At 39.6% G+C, this 23,429-nt stretch overlaps 3 protein-coding genes across 5 annotated transcripts; 1 reads left to right on the plus strand and 2 right to left on the minus strand.

Annotated features, from left to right (window-relative positions):
- Positions 1–1,307: 1,307 nt before the first annotated feature.
- On the minus strand, positions 1,308–7,639 carry aaas (achalasia, adrenocortical insufficiency, alacrimia). 2 transcript variants are annotated; one of them, XM_029157063.3, is made up of 17 exons: positions 7,489–7,639; positions 7,116–7,263; positions 6,869–7,002; positions 6,122–6,177; positions 5,925–6,016; positions 5,761–5,807; positions 5,298–5,396; positions 5,038–5,181; positions 3,986–4,106; positions 3,764–3,888; positions 3,623–3,683; positions 3,429–3,519; positions 3,231–3,324; positions 2,551–2,618; positions 2,397–2,478; positions 2,030–2,114; positions 1,308–1,549 (listed from the first exon to the last, which is right to left on the minus strand). In XM_029157063.3, the coding sequence occupies exons 2-17, from the start codon at positions 7,224–7,226 to the stop codon at positions 1,394–1,396; spliced, it is 1,566 nt and encodes a 521-aa protein (XP_029012896.1). In that variant the 5' UTR covers positions 7,227–7,263; positions 7,489–7,639; the 3' UTR covers positions 1,308–1,393. The 2 variants fall into 2 exon arrangements, with proteins under 2 accessions (XP_029012896.1, XP_029012895.1); XM_029157062.3 differs by having other exon boundaries at positions 3,420–3,519.
- A 914-nt stretch (positions 7,640–8,553) lies between these two features.
- Positions 8,554–17,081, plus strand: map3k12 (mitogen-activated protein kinase kinase kinase 12). Its single transcript, XM_029156527.3, has 14 exons — positions 8,554–8,807; positions 10,070–10,559; positions 11,621–11,804; positions 11,927–12,118; positions 12,203–12,361; positions 12,443–12,601; positions 12,810–12,918; positions 13,071–13,180; positions 13,392–13,508; positions 13,622–13,756; positions 13,880–14,603; positions 14,689–14,756; positions 14,930–15,227; positions 15,462–17,081. The coding sequence occupies exons 2-14, from the start codon at positions 10,097–10,099 to the stop codon at positions 15,615–15,617; spliced, it is 2,874 nt and encodes a 957-aa protein (XP_029012360.1). The 5' UTR covers positions 8,554–8,807; positions 10,070–10,096; the 3' UTR covers positions 15,618–17,081.
- Positions 17,082–18,234: 1,153 nt separating this feature from the next.
- Positions 18,235–22,901, minus strand: LOC114858872 (poly(rC)-binding protein 2-like). 2 transcript variants are annotated; one of them, XM_029156529.3, is made up of 13 exons: positions 22,738–22,901; positions 21,868–22,001; positions 21,686–21,709; positions 21,566–21,598; positions 21,373–21,489; positions 21,147–21,278; positions 20,930–21,058; positions 20,758–20,832; positions 20,545–20,586; positions 20,117–20,189; positions 19,970–20,025; positions 19,686–19,855; positions 18,235–19,421 (listed from the first exon to the last, which is right to left on the minus strand). In XM_029156529.3, the coding sequence occupies exons 2-13, from the start codon at positions 21,934–21,936 to the stop codon at positions 19,385–19,387; spliced, it is 957 nt and encodes a 318-aa protein (XP_029012362.1). In that variant the 5' UTR covers positions 21,937–22,001; positions 22,738–22,901; the 3' UTR covers positions 18,235–19,384. The 2 variants fall into 2 exon arrangements, with proteins under 2 accessions (XP_029012362.1, XP_029012361.1); XM_029156528.3 differs by having other exon boundaries at positions 20,527–20,586.
- Between the last annotated feature and the right edge of the window lie 528 nt (positions 22,902–23,429).

Consider the following 23,429-nt stretch of genomic DNA (forward strand, 5'->3'; position numbering starts at 1 on the left):
TGATTCGTTTTCCAAGCTCGGGTCCTCTACCAGAGGCCAGGGAGCTTGAGGGTTCTGCACAGTATCCTTGCTGGGACTGCACTTTTCTGGACTGAGATGTCGGATATTTTTCCAGGGATCTGTGGTAGCCACTCCTCCAGTTTGGGCGTCACTGCCCCCAGTGCTCCGATCATCACAGGCACCACTGTGGCCTTCACCTTCCAAGCCTTCTCCAGTTCTTCTCTGAGCCCTTGGTTTTTCTCTAGTTTCTCAGGTTCCTTTTTCCTGATGTTGCCATTGCTCAGTATTGCCACATCCACCACTACGGCTTTCCTCTGCTCTTTGTCCACCACCACAATGTCTGGTTGGTTCGCCATTACCATTCTGTCTGTCTTTTTCGCTCGTTCTCTACCACCTTCGGAGGTGTTTCCCATTTTGACCTTGGGGTTTCCAGTCCATACTCTGCGCAGATGTTCCTGTATACTATGCCAGCCACTTGGTTATGGCGTTCCATGTATGCTTTGCCTGCCAGCATCTTACAGCCTACAGTTATGTGCTGGACCGTCTCAGGGGCCTCTTTGCACAGTCTACACCTTGGGTCTTGTCTGGTGTGGTAGATCTGGGCTTCTATGGCTCTGGTGTTCAGGGCCTGCTCCTGTGCAGCCAGGATGAGTGCCTCTGTGCTGTCCTTCAGCCCAGCCCTTTCAAGCCATTGGTAGGATTTGTTGAGATCAGCCACTTCAGTTATGTTCCGGTGGTACATCCCGTGTAAGGGCTTGTCCTCCCATGATGGTCCCTCTTCCAGCATCTCATCCTCTGTTCTCCACTGCCTGAGACATGCACTCAGCACATCATCTGTTGGGGCCTTATTCTTGATGTACTTATGGATCTTGGATGTTTCATCTATCTATCTCTATAGATATAGATATCTATAATTGTTGTATTTAAAGTGATACTTCACCACTGGAAAGCAAATTGTGTTATAAAAAAAATGTATTTTATCAGCTAAAATGTGCAAAATGTCAAGAATGTCAAGAAAAAAAAACAGGCAAAATGGCAGTATTGTGTGTTGTGGATGAAAATGGTCATATCCTACAACACACAGAATGCACTGTGCGGTGACGAATCTCTTGAGCTGCAGGAAAAACAGTGGCGGAGAGAGTAGACCTTCTGCTAGCTCTCAAGCTGGCCCCTGGCCATGCACCCTCTCTACCTGGCTTTGACTCTGCTTTATATCTCCTTTTGCTTAGTTGTGCAAGATTACATTCAACAATTAACTATTACCCAACAATGATGTCCAATTACACTTAAGCAGAAAAAAAGAAGTGTTACTACTGAATACTTTTTTATTGACATTAAATACTAAAATCATTTGTGAGTGTCTGATATTGGATCACACTTGATTAAGAGATAATTAAGATATAAGCTCTGTAAATAGCGACTGATTGGCAAAGTCATCAGGCTTTTCCAGTGCAGGAGGTAGAGATAAACTGCCACCAAGACCAAAACGGGGGATGCCAGCACTCAGGAAGTAGAAAGGCACATGAGTAATTCTGCCAGTGGACCAGCACTGAAAAGAAACAGAAATATCACTTTAGAGGCAACATAGACTGTTATTAATGAATTAATGAAACACAATTTCTAACTGCTGAACAGTTAGGTATAAGGGTGAACAAGCAAAATCAATATGACCTAGAATTTTAAGTCATTTAATTAGATTGTATATTTGCATAATGATAAAAACCAGCAAGTTTTATAATTTGGTGTGTGATGCCAAAGAATATAAAAATAGGTCATTTCATGTATGACAATGGGGTCTATATTTACATTGATCCCCATAAGGAACCCATTGTGGGGATCGTGTTAGAAAAGTGTTTATGGTGTGGTATTACACACATTATATTGTAGATATCATTCAAGCATCATCTTTACCCACATGTGTCTCACTTCAGCTCAGTCTATACCATATTGTTTTTGAAGTGTATATCTATAAATTTATCGTAATTATTTACTAAAACATAACAAACAAATCTAGGATTTCAAGACTAACCACAGTGAGCAGAGCTCCATGCTGGAAATTTGGGTGGAACTGCATCAGTCTTGGTTCAGCACTAGGCTCCCCTTGAACAAAGCCACTAAACAGACAAAACACCATATTGAAATTATATATATATGTGTGTGTGTGTGTGTGTGTGTGTGTGTGTGTGTGTGTGTGTGTGTGTGTGTGTGTATATATATATATATATATATATATATATATATATATATATATATATATATATATATATATATATATATATATATATACATATATACAGAGAGAGAGAGAGAGAGAGAGAGAGAGAGAGAGAGAGAGAGAGAGAGAGAGAGATTTATATAAATATTAAATCTAACCACATGCAAAAAAACAAACAAACCATGGCAAAAGCTCAAAAATGGGGCTGTTTTTTGTCTTGAACACTGCTATAACAGCAGGTCGGCCTGCTTCTTGGAGATCACCTGAGAGAATGGAAAAGGCATAGATTAAGATTAGTGATTTGAATGAAACATAAAGAGACTGTTACACTAGACCTTTAAGAAGGACAGCAAGCCTTTCTCCTCTTGGGTCCCAGGCTAAAGACTGGATCTCTCCTCCAACACTGTAAGACATCGGAAAGATCAAACTAAATTAAATTTTAATAATTCCCCAGTAAAATCTATGTTAAATTGTAATAGTTGAATAATTACTTTAATAATACATAAGTAGTATTTTGGTGGTTAACTTTAATCTGAAACTGGTACATCACATTTCAAAAATATATACGTTTGAATGAATGAGTTTGTCATATTGTGTTAATCGATTACAGCATGTCACAGTCTCAAGCACTATCATATAAAATACAGATTCCAATTCTCCTTGTATGGACTAATTCATGCAAAACTTCATTCAGATCCTCCAACTTCTACAGTCAAAAACTTAATTCAAGCGAATAAAATATATTGTTCTTTTTATTTAATTTTAAATGCATGAAATGATTATATATTGACACAAAGAAAAAAAAGGGAATATTTGTGTTTTTCTGCAAAACTGTAGGGCATTTCTGCAAATAATTATAATTATTATTATTATTTAATATTTATTAAATATTAATGAAGCAAGCTTGAAACATCAATAAATGACTGGCAGGAAACTAAACTAAAAATTAAACTAACTTGAGTTCTGTGAGTAATGTAGTCAGGTGAAAATGTGGCAAAACAGCAGCTTCTCTTACATGATGTCTCCATCTGGTGTGTTGAAGGTCGTCTCTGACAGGTCAGCCACCACTGTTGCCATCTGTGGTCCTGTTGATGTGCTTGCAGGTATGCCTGCAAAATAATAGTGATAAACAAAATAATACTTTTGGTTTTGGTTTTTGACATTACTTCACTTAATGACATAATTTATTGAAACCAACAATTACCAACAAGACCTTGTGTGTCAGTGAAGGTGAGCACATAGATGACCGATTCCCCCTGTACTGTAAAGAGAAGACGACTCCCATCTGGACTCCAACAGCCAGACTATCAAAAACACACAACAAGTTTCAAATCTATTTCATAAAAAAACAAAATATATAAATATAAATATAAAAATTTATTTAATTTTGGATAAAAAATGAATCACCTGGCACCGCCCTTTGACAGAGGGCCAACGCTCACAGGTCCACATCTTGGTCTCCCAGACCCTAAAGAACTAAACTTTAGCCATGTGAAAAAAGGAAATATTTAAGCTCTCAAAGACTGCCATAAAAGTCCTGTCTCCAACCTGAACAGGGCAGAAGGTGTAGAGGCTAGGACACGGCTACCATCAGGGGACCAACTCAGGAAGGTGACTCCACCACCTCCTACACGCTGAAGGGGAACACAGCTTTCTGCAGCAACATCCCAAACCTTCAGGACACATTGGTACAATAGGAAGATTGCCAGTTAAACACCCAAGCAAATAGCATGACGAATTAGACTTAAACTTAAAGGAGTTGCCTCAAACCATCATTGATGTGTCCACAGGCGAGGCGGACACAAGGAATGACCCACTTGGAGACCAGGCAATGAAAGTGACTGGAGAGTGACCAGCATGAGACAATACTTGAGCACAACCAGATGATGGCCTGGAATTGTTAAGGAAAAAAAGCATCTATTTTATCAAAAAACATTTGCACATACAATCCCCTTTCATATCAGTCAGATAAAATAACCAAAATGGCATAATTCTCTAGAACATTTCCAACAAAATAGTTACGTCATAATTTTATTATGCATTAGAAATGCAATGCATTATAATGACACTGCACAAATACAAAGTTAGACTAAAATGTACTCTTATTTCTGGCAGCATCTTCACATCAGTCTCAGTTCCTAAAATAGTACTGTGTGCATTACTCTACAATTCCATCAACACTTAGAAGCTAGAGTTTTAGCTCCTACAGTAAAGGCAAGGTCAAGAGAACCTGAATGACAATCTTAACAATGCCCACAACTTTGTGCAGCACTCAAAGAATCTACTATTTTTCTCTTATTATTATTATTATTCATGACTTGAAAACTTGTCTAAAGTTCATGTTTTCCAGGCCATATGTTATCCCTTACTACATTTATCCATCTACATTCAGTGACAATTATCTTATATTTCTGTTGTTTATCATAAACTCTATAGAATACTTCCTGGTGTAAATTTAATTAATTATCTGGACCCAGGCTTGACAGAAATCACTTGCTGGGGAGAGACCAAATAAAAAGTAATATTACAATTAATATGTTAATTAATGGTTTATTCATTTTATACATTGGCTGATTATTTTCTTTCTCACAAATTTGTGAGCAGCGATTGCATTATATAGCTCACATATACATCACATATTTTATTTTATTATGTTATGTTTGAGAAAATTAAACTCGTAATACGCCAAAAAATCTAATCACTATGACTTTATGCTGTTTTTTTACGCGGTTATGTATGATTGATGCATGTCAACTTAAATTGTCCCTTGGGAACAAATAAAGTTATTTCTTGATTGATTGATTGATTACTGCTGCAAGTACCTGGTTGACAGTGAGCAGGGGTCCACATGCCAAACGAGTAAACAATTCTGACAAGCGACTGCCAGAGCAGATGCACAGAGTGGTTTCCACTGAACAGCTGCCACGCTTCTCTGTAGACGGTGTTTTAATGTGGGAGTTGTGACACTGAGACAAAGAGTACAAAAACAATTACTGTAAGCCATGGCCATACAGTCACAAGTTTCTACGACTACTATTTAATAAAATAATGTATTCTGAAACTGTTGTTTTGATAGTGGCACCTTTTGGGGTTGTAAATCTTAATGGAGTCATCCAGAAGGGCTACAGCAAATTTATCTGTATGAGGATGCCAAGCAAAGGCTCGGACTACACAGTCAGACCTGTTAAAAACAAATAGGCTATTTAGAATATTTGACAATTGCATAAACAAACATTACTCTAGTATCTTGTCTGAATGTTTCGTCTGATCTGAAGTCCCTTAACTACTTTTCTTCATTTCTTAAAAAAAATAAATAAATAAATAAAAACAAGGTTTTAAAATTTACCTAATCTGCTTTTTATTTTGAAATTATAATGATTCACTGTTAGAAACTGAACAGTGTAATGATGTATTACCGCTTAAGGTAATGTCTTTACAAGATCATACTTGACCTATTAGATGTTGTATTTGACTAAAGTGCATTTCATGGGATAAAACATCCGATTTTCCTGCCATTTATTGACCAAAATTGTTATTGTACTTGCCAATTCAGCACTTGTGAAAACTCTGTTATCATGTCCTCACAGCTCAACTGCAGAACAAATGACAACAAAAAAACTTTTAGTATAATAAAAGTGGTAATCACATGTCTGTAAAGTGCAAGTAAACTCGTTAAGGAGGTGGTCTTAAAAAAGCAGGGACAACTTACTGTGAGATGAGGAAACAAAGAACTGTGGAAAGAAGACACCCGTTGGAGTAGCGCCAGGATACAGCCAGAACTCACAGAAAGCCATTTGGGTACTGGAAGGTAGAGGGGAGAATCACTGTACTTGAATATGAATGAGTGTATAGAATGAGATTGCCAGGTGTTGTCATGGTAAATAAAAACTTTTACTCCTGACATACCCTCTTTATCAGAGTTGATAATTTCATTGAGTAGTCCTGTGAACCCACGATCCCGCCTAAAACAGATAGAAAGAAGATGCAAAAATAATGTCTATAACAGACTTTAAGCAAATTATTGAAATGCCTCTACATTATATGACTTGTAGTGAATACATACATATGAAACTAAAAAAATTAAAATTGTGTTGAGTTTTCAGTTAAACATATTTTAACAACTGAGAAAGTTTGGCATGTAACGAAAGATCCTCTGTAATTTCTAGAACTGCACTGTTGAGAGAATCCTGACCAGCTGCATCATTTCGTGGAACCTTCTTTACAACACAGCCACTACATTCAAATAGAAACACATTTTTTAATAACTAGTTTTAATTTCTGTTGATATTTCTGATGTTACAGCCACTGCCTCGCACATTCCTTGTACATGTCTACTGAGCATAGTTTATTTTTTATTATCTACTTTATAACCTTTTTCTTAAACTACAGTATGTGAACCATGAACAGCAAAGAAAAAAAAATTAATAGTTTTAGGAACAGGTTTCTAAATGCTAATAAAACCTTCAATTTTTATAACACACCTTGCGTTTCAGCAGTGAAGTATCCATTTAATCCTTTAAAATATCACGTTTGATGATCATCAATGTAGTGACATTTAAAGCGACCACTGGCTACTTTGTACTTTGTTGTCATATGTATTAAGACACCAAGTAAATGTCAGTACCAGCTCTAAAGATCAATGACAGTACCTACCATGCTGCCGCACTCCTCATCCACAAGGTTTCAGAGTGATCCAGAAAGGCTGCCTTGCTGCCGCTATTGCTTTCTGAGCGACTGTGGAGCTTCAGAAACTCTCGGGGAAAGTATAGACTCAAAGGGCTGGAGTCCTGCACAAAAAGACGTACGGTGATGAACTGTAAATATGCATCACGGTACGAACAGTTTTAGAAATTAAATCAAGCTAAACACAATTAATTTTAATAGCGTAAACGACTCAGACCTGTTTGAGTCGGTCGTCGGTGCTGGTCCCCGGCAGCAGCTCGTTGTTGGACTCGCACAGAGTGGTCTGTCCGGAGGGCAGCGGAGGAGGAAACAGCGCCAGGGAGCACATTTTGCAAAAGACACAACCAAACCGGAGCACCTGGACACTGAAACCACACCATGGGCCGGTCAGGTGGCGAAACGCAAAATAATAGTATGTTCACACTTAAATTGTAGGCATATGACATAGCTAGCATTAAGCTAACACTATTTACATCTACATTAAGTCTACTACTAACACTAAACTTTCGGTTAGCTAGCTGTAAGTGACATACTTGACAAATACTACTACTCGGTTGCTGACGATCGCACCAGCTACGTGCTCGCTTTACCTTGTGATATCGCCTGGGAAGTACGGTAAATTATACTCCGTTTTCCACTCAAAATAACACGCTAAAAGGTTGTGACACTTTCTGCTCAATCCCGCCGTAAAGCGTACGGCAAGTGTAAAGAGACAAAATGCTGGAACTCAAGTAGTTTCGCGATTGGTGCACGACCGCCACCAACTGGTAGGAGTTTGGACTGGAATCATCAAAACTTCAACAAAAAATAAAAACAATATAAAGCAAAAGTCAGAAAACTGTAAAACTTGGAATTAAAAGACCAGACTTTAACTTACTTAACTAAAACTCAATACATTACTTCAATACATTCAAAACTATATTTGAATGTATTTATCAGTAAACCCAGGAATGATGAATTCATTTGATTAATACATCTGACAGTAGAGGAAATCAGTCATGTACTGATATATATATTTGAAACTATATAAACTAAATTCATTGTTACACAAAACAGGATTTATACTTTACTTTTTATACAATTACAATTTGATCAAATTGGCTTCAAATGAAATACAGGAAAGAATACATTTAATGTTATATAATAATAATATAATAATGCACCAATTGTTTTAAGGCAGGTTCTAAAACATAAAAAAATAGTCATGACCAAAATACGGCTGCTAGAACAATATTTGATTATGTTATTTAAATAAACAAATTCATTTGTTCATTTTAGAATGAATGCGATAAATCTAGAGTAAATGTCTAAACTTTATACTGACTGTGATGTAAAAACCTCAGGACCAAACCATGAAAATTAATAGAGCTGCACCAACTTAAGGTTTTTGGATCAATTGGGTTCTTGGGCTTTTGGCAGTTGCCCACTCTGTTCTGCTGGGAACACAGCAGCATCCCAGCAGGGTGTGAAATGACATCAGGACACGTCACTACTGTACAGGTGAAGCGTTCACAGAAATCAGTGAATGAAATATGCCCCTGATCCACATTTTGCGAATGGAAAAAATTTATGTAATTATGGAACTGTTTTTGTGTGTATGCAGAGCCCGGTGGTGTCGCCACCTTGCGGCGAAACTCGCGTTTCCGTGACGTCAATTCAGCACTGGGAAGGAGACAGCTCCCTCCCCCCCAAAACCCAGCGCGCCTCACGTTGCTTGGGTCCCCGGTTATTGATAACACAATTTACCCACTGGGATCCATCCCAGTAACGTGAAACTTGTGGATATAGAGGCTGGAAACACAAAACACATCTCGGGCGGATGATCAACAACGGTGTGCGTGTTATCGCCGACAAATAGAAATCCGAGCCCACCCTTCACTTGACAACGCAACATCAACCAGGCAGAAAGGTATGGGAATGTTATAGTATTCAGTGAAATACTGATTGCAAAAGAAATCGCGTATCTCAGGATATTGCCGTTGCTTTCACGCCGCTCGCACTGCACCAGTGAACTGATTCTGCCAAGAAACGAATCACCGTCGATGAAGGCTAGAAAATCATATTTGTTCAGCCAGAAAGCCCACATTACGAAATGTTTGTACTCATGCCAGCGTTCAGTAAATTTACAGACGCTGCGGCAGTTCACTTGACGTGGACCATAGTAGGCATCGGGCTTGCAATTCATGCACGTCGGCTATGATGCTACTGAGTGTCATCATCACATCCTCGGTTATTTAAAGATTGATCTTTCTGCGTGTGTGTGTGTGCGCGCGCTGCTTATTCGAATAGACCCAGTAGTTGTTTATTGCCCGTTTTTTCACGCTCTAATTTCTCCCAGTGGCCGCTGTTTCTGCTTCTCCTTGGTGCAGTATAAGGCATGGAGCTGGTGTAGGGTATATGAATCGGGTGCTCTCGCCCCCTTCCCCCAACCTACCCACACACACGCACACACGCACGCGCGCGCGCGCGCGCGCACACACACACACACACACACACACACACACACACACACACACACACACACACAAATACACACATATGCAAGCATGCACAGACATATGTACATATCTACGCTGAAGTGGTTATGCAATTCGTCATATTATTCAGGTGCAGACATTGCTCTGCACCTTATGCCTGACGGATGATATACAGGAGTATATCACAGTAGCTTTGGTCTGATCTCGTCACACCGTGACATTCAGCACAGGGACAGACAATGAACAAGTGACAGTTAGGACTGTGGTTTGTACAACCTCCCCTATTCAATTCATTCCTAATGCCCATCTTTACTGTTGGTTATGGCTCCACTGGGCAGACTGATTTTTCCATTCATAGGCATACTTGTCTTGTCTGAGTCAGAATGGGATAGATTTAAAAAAAACTGTGGACCCAACTGAATAAGCTGTACATGTCTACTGTTTAATTGTTCCTTATGGTTTGATTATAAAAATAGCACCAACTCAGGTAACTTCTTGAAATGAAAAAAGTATGGGAGTACTCATTTCAGCACTGGACAGCTTTAATGGTAAACAAAAGGAAAATGAGCTACACTTGTTAAAGTTTTTTTTTTTTACTAAATGCATACAACAATAGATGATCATTCTGATGTTTTTGCCATAATAACCATTCTCCTTTAGGCTTACATTTTTTCTCACTATCCACAATCCACAGTAACCTGCTGTATTGGGGAAACCCCTGATGAGTGGGACCTGTATCCATGAGCCCCGCGCCCCTTCCCCTTCCCTTTCAGGATTCAGCACACCCATCTCAGAACCACCATATCGAAGACTCGATGGAGACACCCCTGCTTGCACCCCTGAAACTGACCTGACCCCGACACAGTGTGTCCTCCGTAACGTGCTGTCCATTGACACCGGTGGACAGGGTGCTCCCGGTGGAAGCAGCCCCACTCCTAGTGAAGGACCCTCTGCCCACTTTGACAACAGTGTGCTAAAACTACATGAACATGATGCCTGTCAGTGTGGCGTGGGGGCTGAGGCCGGGCACAGTCCAGAGGCTGGAGCTGTTCGCAGCCAATCTGAGAACATTCGGCTACAATCAGGAAGTGGAGGTTTTTTGGAAGGACTGTTTGGCTGCCTGAAACCAGTCTGGACTATGATTGGAAAGGCCTACTCTACTGAACATAAACATAGCCAAGAAGGTATGTGAATATAACAGAGAATGTTCCGCCTACATGCTCTCTGACACTCTGCTATGTTTGAATTGGGTAGTATATGCCAGAATACACAAATAAGTCACACAAGTTTCTTATCAAAATATACCATCAAATAAAATAAATGTGTTGTTAGGTCACAGAGATGCAACATAAATACCTGAACTTATTAATAGGGCTCAAAATTTGAGATTTGGGTTGAAGTAGGTGAAAGTCTATTGCCTTAAAAATACACAATTATTTTAATCATCTTTCATTACATCATGATATGCACTGTTCCCAGGGACAAATGCAGAGAATAGTGGCCCAGTACCTTAATAGGTAAAGCATCACTATGGGTCCAGGTCCCCAGTTCGATTCCAGCCTCTGGCACCAGGTGTGTGAAACCAGTCCACAATAGCTCTCCTGGCTGTCCCCTGCTCCCCCAGGGAATGGGTTAAATACAGAAGAAATTTTTTCCCACTGTGGGATCGATAAAGTTTCAATTTTTATTAATTATTATTATATTGTTCCTGGTTTATTCCTGGGATTCAGGGTATACAATGTACACTGGTGTGCAGGACAACCCAGAGAAATCTTAACACAAAATCTGTCACACAAGTTTTCTAATTGTTTTATAGTTTTAGAAACATCTAATGAAATAAAAATACCTGGAAAAAATTATGTTTTTTCCTGATGAGGTAAATAAAAGTGACATCACAAAACGTAGAATAACTATAAATAGTAATTTAGTATATTTAATTCGATTTCCACAGCTAAAAGTATATCATTGTCTAGTCAACTAACTATGCCATTTGTTTTAAGATGGAAAACACTTTGCATGACTTTCCCTGTCAGCTAATAAGCAGCATCAACCTAGACCTGACCAACTATTCTCTGTCCAATCTGACATAAATCAATAACAGCGAATTACAAATCGTAAATGTGTGATAAAATAATTATTCAAACGGCACTATTAGAAGAATAATGTTGAAATTCTTGTAATAATTGTGTGTAACACTTCACAATTTCACATTTGCTCAAGACATGTACTTATGATGTGCATTTAGAATCCTGGGAGGTTCCTTTTGAGGAAATCTCTGACCTGCAGTGGGTGGGAAGTGGGGCGCAGGGGGCCGTCTTCCTTGGGAAGTTTCATGGTGAAGATGTCGCTGTAAAGAAAGTGCGGGACATCAAAGAAACAGAGATTAAACACCTGCGCAAACTGAAGCACCCCAACATCATTACTTTCAAGTGAGCAAACTCTTGATATCTCACTGAGTCTTGTATCAGCATCCCAATCATTTAATTGCTTAAATCCCACTGCTTCAGTATTTTTGTCACCCATGCTGCGTTATCTGACTGCCTTCCTTCAGGGGCGTCTGCACTCAGGCTCCATGTTACTGTATCTTGATGGAATACTGTGCCCAAGGCCAGCTGTATGAGGTGTTGAGGGCAGGACGTAAAATCACCCCTTCTCTTCTGGTTGACTGGTCCATGGGTATTGCAGGAGGCATGAACTACCTACACCTCCACAAAATCATTCACCGAGATCTCAAGTCGCCCAAGTAAGCCTAAGAAGGCAAAACAGCTAATGTTAAGCAACATTCATCCATTTATGTGGACAAATGTATGTAATCCCTCTTTTGCAGCATGCTGATTACGCATGATGACCTGGTGAAGATTTCGGACTTTGGCACTTCAAAGGAGCTCAGTGACAAGAGCACCAAGATGTCATTTGCTGGAACCGTAGCCTGGATGGCTCCTGAAGTAATTCGAAATGAGCCAGTATCAGAAAAGGTGGACATCTGGTAAGTCTGATAAACATCATGTCCTCGCTTACAAATACAGCCACATACTCTTGCTTAACTAAAGCTTGACTCACCTTAAAGGTCTTTTGGAGTGGTGCTTTGGGAAATGCTAACTGGAGAGATCCCTTATAAAGATGTGGACTCATCTGCCATCATCTGGGGTGTGGGAAACAACAGTCTTCAGCTTCCCATTCCCGAGAGCTGTCCTGACGGTTTTAAGATCCTTCTCAGACAATGCTGGTGAGCATTGGAATGAATGCTTCAAATGGGGGAAAAGACAGGCAAAGAAATGGCCTGAAATGATTAGATAAGAATAGTAGAAAAAAATAGAAACAAGAGCTCAGAGTACCTGCATGGAAAGGCTGTACTATCTACTGTAAGCTGTACTATTAATGCTACTGTGCATTATTAAATCTATATAGTTGTTTTTCTGATCTTGAATTTGTAGGAACTGTAAGCCCAGAAATAGACCATCTTTCCGTCAAATTCTTCTACATCTGGATATAGCATCAGCGGATGTTATGTCGACTCCACAAGAGACGTACTTCAAGTCTCAGGTACGGTCTCAATCACTAATGAATTGAACCTAAATGAGGATACTGAAAAACTACAAACTGGCAGACATGTATATACACTCACATGGATATACACTGGATGTGCAGAAATAGATAATAAAGTCAGCTGATTTACAGACATGTTTTCTCATCAGGCTGAATGGCGAGAAGAGGTGAAACAGCACTTTGAGAAGATTAAATCTGAGGGTACTTGTCTCCACCGACTTGATGAGGAGCTGATCAACCGACGCAGAGAGGAGCTCAGGTCTATTTTGCACTCTCATATATACCAAATGGCTATATTTTTTTCATTGGCTACCAGTGATTTTCATATACATGAAGCTACTTTTACGCTGCCCTATTTCTCTGTATGACTTTTTTGTCCACCCCTGTGGATGGTGCTTTAAGTGCATGTCTATTGTCAAAGATTTGAATTCTCTCATGCAGATGCATAATGACATCACCCCTTTTTTTAGGCACGCTTTGGACATTCGTGAGCACTATGAGAGGAAGCTGGAGAGGGCTAACAACCTTTACATGGAGCTCAGTGCTGTCATGTTGCAGCTGGAGCTCAAAGAGAAAGAGTTGCAGAGGTGCAAATAAATGCATGAACACTGACTTTATTTTTGTAAAATGCTGATATACTTTACAAATTAAAGGGCCACAATGCAGTCACGCTTTGCTGTCTGTGCGTATTTCTTTCCAGGAGAGAGCAGTCTTTGGATAAGAAGTATCCAGGCTTGTTTAAGCACCATAGCTCCAGGCAGAGCAGCTCATCCAACTCCATGGACAAGCTCATCAAGAAGAGAAATGTGCCACAAAAGCTGCCCTCTGGAAAGAGGTGTGAGCTTAAATTAGTGCTTAATTGATTAATCTTACAGTAATACCGATACTGAAAAGGGTAAATTAATATTTATTAGGCTTTTAGATTATAGTTGTTGTCTAATTCTCTCTTCTATTTCAGGCCAGACATACTCAAGTCTGAGGTAATTATTCCCAAAATGGATTCCTCTGTAATGCAAGTCACCATCCCAGCCTGCCCCAACAGAAGCTCGACTTCTCCTAACCGGTCTCGGAGGGTAAAGACCCGGCATCGCAAGCCTGGTAAGGGCAGCAGCGGAGATCTGGCTGGACTAAAGGCGAACCAGTCCTCCCCTAACAGGGACTCCACAGCCCAGCCAGCCATTTGTACCACTAACACCTCCAAACAGCTCTTGGAGCCTTCTGCAGCAATGCGGGCCCTCAGCCATGAGCAACAGCAGAGACAGCTTTCCTCCTCCAGCCCTGACCTCATCTGCACCACGTTAGAGGCAAATGGTCAGGGAAAAGGGGAATCCTCTGTGGGGGGCCTGGAGAGAGGGGGAAGTCTTAGTGCCTCTGCAGGTTTAGGGGGGTCAGAGGTGGGGGCAGCTGGCCTTGATGATCTCACAGAAACTCCTCCACGCAGTGACACTCCCAGTGAGGATGCTGCATCATTCCCGTTCTCTAGCAGCCCCGACTCACCATGCGGGAGGGGAGCAGCAGCAGGACGTGGATCTCTGGGATCTCCACGCCTGCCTCACGATGGGGAGGATAAAGAGGAGGGAGCTGGTGCTGTGAGGTTGCCCCGGGGGGCTTCAGGTGGTACTGGGAGTCAGCACCTCACACCTTCAGCCATTCTGTACAGAGCAGCAATCACACGCAAACAGGTAAACAGGTAGTGCTGAGAACTACTCTTCTTATTTTATTAATTATCATTTCCACATGCGCATTTTCCACATTTTCTCACTACAGAGGCGTGGAGTGTCATCAGAAGAGGAGGAGGGTGAAGTTGACAGTGAGGTTGAGTTACCACGGAGACGGTGAGTAATTTGATTTCCTTCATAGTGGGAAATTTCTTCAAGCCATCCATTCTCTGACAGATTGCTGACATATTCAGAGAGCTAAGAATATGCGACTTTGCGTCATATCAATTTGTGGATTTTAACACACACTTGTTGTTTTGTTGTTGACGTTTTTGCTCAATCTCCCACAGTCGCCCGACCAGCATCACAAAGTGTCAGTCGATTTCTACCTTCAGCTCAGAGAACCTGTCGGTGTCGGACGGCGAGGAGGGCCACACGACTGATCACTCTCACAGTGGTACTCCTGACGTGGTCAGCACCAACACTGACGACAGGCTGGATGATCGCAGTGACGACCTCCTCTCTCAAGGGTCGGAGATCCCAGCAGACAACACCGATCCTGCACAGGCTTTCGATGGCCTGTCAGAGAGGGATGGAGCTCTGGGCCAGGCGAAAGCCCAGCTAGATGTCGGGCAGAATCCAAATGAGGTAAACATGCTCCAAACGTCAGTTTGTGCTCTGTTCTTGGACTGAATAAAATAGCAAGAAAACAAAAAACAGCAAGAGCAAAATAGAATAACATTAAATAACATTTTGAGGCCCAGAGACTAAAAAGGTTATAAAAAGATCCACCACGATGTTCATTTTATTTTAAATTGAGTACAGACCTATCCTAATGTCACCAGTGCCAGACCCACATGGTTTTCTCTCTCCTCTTTCCAGAGTCGGGCCCTGTGTGATGACTCTGACTGTGACAGTGCTGAGCTGGATCAGTCAGGCAGCGGAGAACCCAGTCGACCCTCAAGTGCAGGAGCATGGGTGGCGCCATCGCAGCTCTATCAGGGGTCACCACAGGTGCCCCATGCAGGACCACCATAGACCACTGGACACCAAGACAGGTCTTCGGCTTCAGTGACCAACCATCATAAGCATACACTAATCTGTCAGTGCAGTACATTACTGTTGTCATGAGGGACACACATACTACACCACTCAGACTATGACAAGTTGACTTGTCTCATAAGTTTGTTGGCTGGCAAACCTACATCAGATGACATAGGACATTTGTCATAACCTGACATCAAAGATTTTGGCAGCTTGTGACATATACAAATATGTCAATTCCTTCTGTAAGTTTTTTAGGCAAAATAGTTGCCAAGGTAAATTTAGTCGCTGCTCCCATTCAGCAAAAAACCTTCCACAAATGCACATGCACGCACAAGATACCACACTCACAGTCCTTTAATCATTCTAACCCTCACTCTGGGAATATACTTCATGATACTCCATACACTAATACATTAAATACTAATAAATAATAATGTAAATATCCAAATACTTACCACAATAAATATCTAACTTTATTTTATTTGTATGATAAAATGTAAGACTAAACAATATGCAGCCCTGTGAACAAATGCATGACTACATGTTTAATAATTTATGGGTTGAATATGTCCATTTTCTATTTTGTGAAAGTTTACACTTTTTTAATACTGAAAGTATTGCTTGAGTTTGTTTTTGTTAATAAATGTCAGCACTTGGAAAAAAAAATGCCGAAATGGAATGAAAGTCTTACCAAGATGTCGATCATGATGCATATTTAGAATTCGCAGTAGGTAATTTTTTTTTACTGTCCTGCTGCTGAGTTTCAAATTTGTTGCAAGACATTCGTTGAGGTTTTTATTAATCTTATCAAATATGTGATTTGGAGACATCTGGGTTTAAGCTAAATGCACTTCTGTCGTATTTATCCCTGATCTTCAGAAATTATTCAAACCCCACACTTTGGACATTTTATTTTAAGATCATAAAATTGAAAGCTCTTTTACAAATGTATTCACACCCCTAAATCAGGATCATAAGGAAAAAAATTTGAGATTTGAGTCTTAGGGCATCGGAATTGCTCAGTCATCATTTGGGTTCTCCTATCGCTGTGTTCCTTTTCACCTCCTCGAATAGAACCCTTTCGTCCAGTTAACCAGTTTGTTAGTTGAGTGGACTCTAGGAGGAAAAGATTAGTGGTTCTACATTAATTTTATTACATTACAGTAATTCGGCTATGGTGCTCCTGTAATCACAGACTTTTAAAATGACTGTTTTCTCTGATCTGTGCTTTATTACAAAATGTTACTGCAGAGGACTGCAGGCATGTTCTTGGACCTTATGGCTTAGTGTTTATTCTCATAAGCAGTGTGAAGTGTGGGAACTTACCTACACATCTATGTGCCTTTTCAAAAATTGCACACACTTGACCACAATGAATACACCACTGAGGAACGTGAATACTTTTGTAAATGCAGTATTTCAGTTTTAAATTTTTAATAAATTTGTGAAACAGTATTTGTTTTACTTTGCTTATAATTTTTTTTTAAATAGTGCACTTTTTCATTTTTAAGTAAACTGCTAAGTGATGGGTGGGCGTTTCCCAATTTAGTAGACAAACCTAGCCTAGCTATGAACAAAACCAGTAATACAACCGCCTTGCAATAAGTCTGACCTTAAAGGAGGTGATGTTTGACTTTTGATTTACTGGTGAACTGTAATGCAGTATAGAAAGAGGTGCTCCTGGTATGTGGCCTCTCCTCACTGTTGTAAATAGAGTGAACAGACAGTCAGTAGAATCATCAGCATCACAACCTGCATGTAAACTGACACTTTCTCATTTAGCATAGAACCAGGTGGAGTTCTGGGGCTCACAGTGTTGACAGGCTTCATAAAAACCTCAAATGATACTTTTACCCTTTAAGATTACTGCAGAAGTAGCCAAATAAGAAATAAAGCACTTCTCTGTGGTTGTTACTAGTAGAACAGTAAGTATCCTTTGGGTTTGAATAGAAAGGTTTTGTTTTTATACAGCATTGCACATTGTACTTGTAACATAGGAGTTATAATGAAATCAAAATATTCTGAGCAACAATAAATAATGTATTGGGTAACAAGCGTGTATTTTTCTAAGATAGACCATGTGACAACTGCAGCTGCTTCATCTTCTCATCTCAGACACCGAGTAGGAAACTACTGTTTTTCACCATAATTACAAATATTTTTTTTCCTTTTCAATACAGTTTTGTTTTATTTATATAGCATCAGATTACAACAAAGGTTGCCTCATGGCACTTTACCCACTTTACACAGTGAGGTTTAAGAAGGTCTTAAAAGTGCTCTGCCTCTTATGTCCATAAACTTTATGGACAATATATAATATATATTAAATTTTAATATAATTAAAATTTTTATTTAATATTAAATTATTATTTTATATTAAACAGTATATTATGTAAAGGGTGCTTGCCTGTTACAAGTGTTACAACCTTTTCAGCAGTTGTCACAATGAAAAAGCTGAATATAAATCTTTTTCTTCCAAGTAATATTATCATTACTTTCATTAATTTCAGCATGCAATACTTTTATAAATATCCAGTGGTATCAATACATTTTACAGTCCTAATAATAATTTTTAATAAGTGTCATCCAGGTGTATAAACGACCAAGAATTGTTTAAGCATTTCACATTTTATTACTGCATTTCATTTCTTTAACAATTTAATTGCACCCAGATCTACAATAGTTTGAAAACGTGCACAAAACCGTGAGTTTCTTCATCCTGCAAAACATTTAAAAAAAAATAAAAATAAAATCTGACCCAGGCAAAAAGGATAGCAGGAAACTAGTGTTAATTCTATATTTCTCCTTCTAGTTAATAATAATTTATTACCTCAGCATTATAAAGACAAATATGTCTTGTAGTTTTGCCCCTTGCAGCATTCCCCAGCCCTGCAGTTAAAAAAAATATTTTCTCTATTTAAAACAAACATTTCAAGGTTATCATCATCTTAGTAATTTCAGAAAAAAGAAAATATTTTTCTCTCATTTAGGCCCACCCCTGCTCACCAAGGCCCTCCCACCCATATCATAGTCCAATACACAACAATGCTCAAAAAGTCCTGATTGAGAAATTATAATGGATGGAAAAACAGGAATGACTCTAAACAGTTGCTCAGTAAATTAGAGGTGAGCGATTATGTATCTTTTAAAATTCTCCTTTGCACCTGCATGTAACAAAGCAGAAATTACCTTCTGACTATAAGGTTGTTTCTACATCTTCAACTGGAGATCAATTACACCTGCTGAAACCCAATAAACCCACAATGCCTCATTTAGGAAGTACAGCTCTGAAAAGAAAGCGGCAAATATCATTCATTGCACTCTACTCTTAAAAAAAAGGAGCTGTGTATTAAATAAGAATAAATACATATTTAAAAGAAATGGAAAGAACAGTCCATCTATAATGTTACCGTGTATTTTTTCTTAATTTTTACATTTTCTAAGAAAAATCTGACATAAGAAAAACATTTATGCCTTTTCAGATTTTTCTAAAACTCTTTACCTAACAAGTTCATACAGATATACAGCAAAATAAAAGGGAAAAAATAACAAAAACAGAAGAAATCTTTAAAAACATAATAAATAAATAAAATACCAATATCATGATAATGGTGTCATTACAACAGAGTAGGTATCCAACCAAAGCAGGAGATAAGTGAGTATAGAGTACTTGGTTTTTTGCATTAAGATCAATAAAGGACCTCTTGGTAAAAATTAGGGGGCGGGGTTACATTAGGTGCTGATGAAGATCCTCCATGTCAGTTGGCTGCGAGTCCAGTAGCTTCAGAAGACAGCCTGAGGGGGGGGGGGGACAAAAACAAAAAAAAAAAAAACTTAACTCCATTTCATGTTCCTGGTTCATTTACACAAACCTTCTCTTGTTAAAAATATGCCCTGAATTTATTTTGGTTTCCAGTGAGCAATCCAAATTTGTTCTAGAGCATTCACACAAAGTGACTTTGAATCTTCACTTTAAACAAAGCAAATATTCTGATGTAAAAACTGTCTGTGGGCTGCTCTGCAATGGATGCGGTGCATTAGCTACATTCTCTTTCTTACCGGGCATTGATCAGGTACTCAGCCAGGCTGATACTGGCATGGGAGCCAGTAATGGTGACCTGTCTGTCAGTTGAGCCTTCCACAGGGTTAGCAATCTTGATCTGAGCCCCTGACATCTGACGGATCTCATTGATCTTTGCGCCTTGACGGCCAATGATGCAGCCAATGAGCTTAGGAAAAAGAAAATTGGCAGGAAAATGTCAACCCATTCAGTACTCAAATGACGCAAACATAAAAACTTTGAGAAGGCATTTTAATTATCTGCTAAGATTAAGGTTACTTACATCGTTTGGAATGGTCAGCTCATGAGAGCCAGTTTGTGCAGAGGCATCCATTCCAGCTTGAGACATAAATGAGAGAGAATAATAATACACACAATACTAAGTAAATTAATTAGCTATCAGGTTTTCTGTTTTAATCTTTACACCTACCCTGGAAGCCCTGGTTGCCATGTGCAAGGGGGAAGGGACTCTGCTGCATGGCCAGCTGGTGAAGTTTAGTGAGCTGTTGAACACCGAAGGAAAAGACATAAAACACACACACACACACTTCGTTGATGAGGTTAAACTGAATTAAAATGACAGTTCAGAGCTGAAACTTTGTGATCACTTTGTGATTGTGATTTGTCTGATTGTTGTCCTTACTGACTGAGTGATTACAATGGTAATGAGGTGAGATGACTTAGTTGTACAAAAATGCTGATGTCAGCATTTTAATCTAAATTCTTTGTAATTATTGATTTAATGAGTATCAAGAATGGTTGGAGGGAAAAGCAGCAATGGATGAAATAAGGTGGCATGGCTTCTCCGGACCGAAGTTGCAAATATATTGGATCACTTACAGAGGGCCCTTCACTTACATCAGGCTGTGGAATGGCGTGCTGCCCTTGGACAGCATATGCCTGCAAGGAGAGAACAGCACTTAGAAGGGTGTGGCAGTGTCACAACATGCATCCTATTATCTTCCGGGCCTGTGTCCTTGGTGTGATAAAAGAGTTAAGCATGGCAGCAAACCAACAGGGCCAAGAAGGACAAGCGACAAACTGAAAAGAACGGACGTTTTCATCATTTACCTGACCACCTGCAAAGATTACAGGAGAGCCTGAGGGTTTGGGCCTGTATGGGATGGTGACTCCCTTTGGTGGTGACTGTAAAAAAATAAAATAAAAAATCATCACTGACTACTTAACAGAAAAAAAAACAACCAATAATATATAATTTCCATTAGATCTGAAAAGCCAGTACCTCAAGCATGACAACACAGATCTGCTTGACACACTCAATAATGGACTGTGGGGTCCCTGCAACAGTAATGGCACGCTCTGTTGAGTTGGGCAACATGTCCCCTGCTACTTGTACCTGAGCTCCTGCTGACTGTAATGACAAATTGTTTGGATACATCAATGATTACACAGAAGTTCAAAAAGTAACATAACAAAATACAAACTGTATGATGACAAACCTCTCTAATTTCCTTGATCTTGCAGCCACCTTTTCCAATGAGTGAGCCACACTGACTAGCAGGCACAACGAGGCGCATGGTGACTGGCGGTTTGCTGGTGGCCGTACTGTTAGTCATTGAGGTGCTGATGTCCTGGAGGTGAAAACAGACAAGAAAACTCACAAAATGACATTTCAATTTTAATGCTACAGAATGTTTAGTTTAAGATGCTGCACACAAATCCAACCTCCTCCAGTTTTTCAATAATCATGGAGAAGGCTTTAAAAATAGAGGTGGTGGGTCCTGCAAGGGTCACAATCCTCTCTGGACAGTTCCCCTCAGAGATGTTGATGCGAGCACCACTCTGCACAAACAGAGAAACAAATTAGTCAGTGTTATCACATTGCATATGCGTCTGCATCAGAGTTTCTTTTTTTTACCTCCTCTCTCATCTTCTTAACGGACTCTCCTTTCTGAAATACAAAAATAAATTAATTTAGACAGCACCTACGAGAATAAAGGTGGACAGATGGTCATTGTGGTGTTAAAACCTAACTTACCTTGCCAATGATGCTGCCAACCTCCTGTACAAACACAAACATATTTTTAAGCAATACTGCATCACAGTTTATATTTGCAGTAACTACAATGCAAATTACCCTGATCATGAGTTGAAGGCAAAGCTACGAGCGGTGCTCACATTTATAGTTTTCTGTCAAACATAGCAAAGCACCACACTCACCTTGCCATGCATGAGTAGCCTGATTGTTAAGGTGACATTAAGTCCTCCTTCAACCAGACTTGAGTCCATTGTTGTAGCTAAATCCAAATACTAATTAGGCCAAGGAAGCGAGTCTTTGGACACTGACTGAATGTCTGAAACAGAGTGAGAAACAAGCTCATCAGGGACAAATGTAGCTACAGGAATTCAGCTGCTATAAGCCCAGATCAATAAGGTATTGCAGATATTTCAACGTCTCGCCGACTTTTTCTGTAGATTAATAACGTACTTTATCACTTCGAGAGAAAGGGACATTTCAGTCAAGTAAGTCTCATTAGGCTGAATGAGTCCTCTCATTCATGTTAGCACAATGACCCAGTGTCTCTGTGTGGCAGTGTCTATTTCCTGGCAATGAGCAGATTTGGCGACATATTGGTATTGGTATTTTTTATGGCCTAAATACACGTTATTAAAACTTCACCGTTATGTTATAGTGAATTTATGTCGAGTGCTTATCTATAGTAAGCAGCTACACCGAATGGCCTTAGATTTGCAAGTAAATCGCATTTCGAAAAGAGCAAGAAGGCAAATCACGCAAGCGAAGCTAAACTAGCTAACTAGCATCGCAGCATTTCTACCGTAACTTCATACGCTACTTTACGCTGCTGTAATATTGCCTAAGAGGAACTACAACATGCACTATGAATGTAAGATGCCTGGAACTAACCCCCGATTAACCACTAAACTTAACTCATGTTTCCCATTCATTTTGCTAACATTAGCATTGCCTGTTCCCGATAGTCCGATCCCGCGGCCTACGGAGCGCACTGAGTTATCCCTGTCCTTCACTCCCACTGGGAGAAAACAAAACCATATTTCTGGAGATCTTACCCGAACCGTCCCTTGAAAAGTGTTCAGGGGGTGGGTAGGGTGGCAAGGGTAGAAGGGGAGAGGTTCGGGAGGGAATTTTAAAAGGATCCGGGGAAGAGGGAAGAGACGACGCTGTTTGATCGGACTCCACTCTTCTGCTTGGCACAAAAGACAAAACGCCTTCAACTTTGACCCCCGCTGCCCCGCCCTCTATTGGGGTCAGCCCCGCCCCCAAGACAAGGATGAACAGCCAACCTATGAGAAAGACATACAATTAACAACAACAAGATTAAAGATTATACAAGATTATTAAAATATTAGTAAACACATAGTGAATTGTGCAGTGAAAGATTGTGAAACATCTAAAAACATCCTTTATATTTCAGATTTTTCTTTGATTACTGCTATGCACACTCTCATTCCGTCAACGTAAACACTTTCAGTTCACAGGTGTGATTAATGAGTAATGTTTTGTTACATTTAATTGTCATTGCAGTAATTGTTTTTGCTCTATATACTATGATTCTTGATTTATGGTCTGAAGGGCTTTATGTTACACTGTGAATCCAACCCCAATAATTCAGATTTCTTGTTTTGACCAAATGTTTTACTGTAACAGAAAAATAAGAACCTAATGTTTAAATATAAACATTAGGTTTACAACAATATAAATTGTTCTTAGGTCCTGATCCTGTTGCAGATGTCTGTAACTC

Source organism: Betta splendens, chromosome 7 (genome assembly GCF_900634795.4).
Source record: "Betta splendens chromosome 7, fBetSpl5.4, whole genome shotgun sequence".
Lineage (NCBI taxonomy): Eukaryota > Metazoa > Chordata > Actinopteri > Anabantiformes > Osphronemidae > Betta > Betta splendens.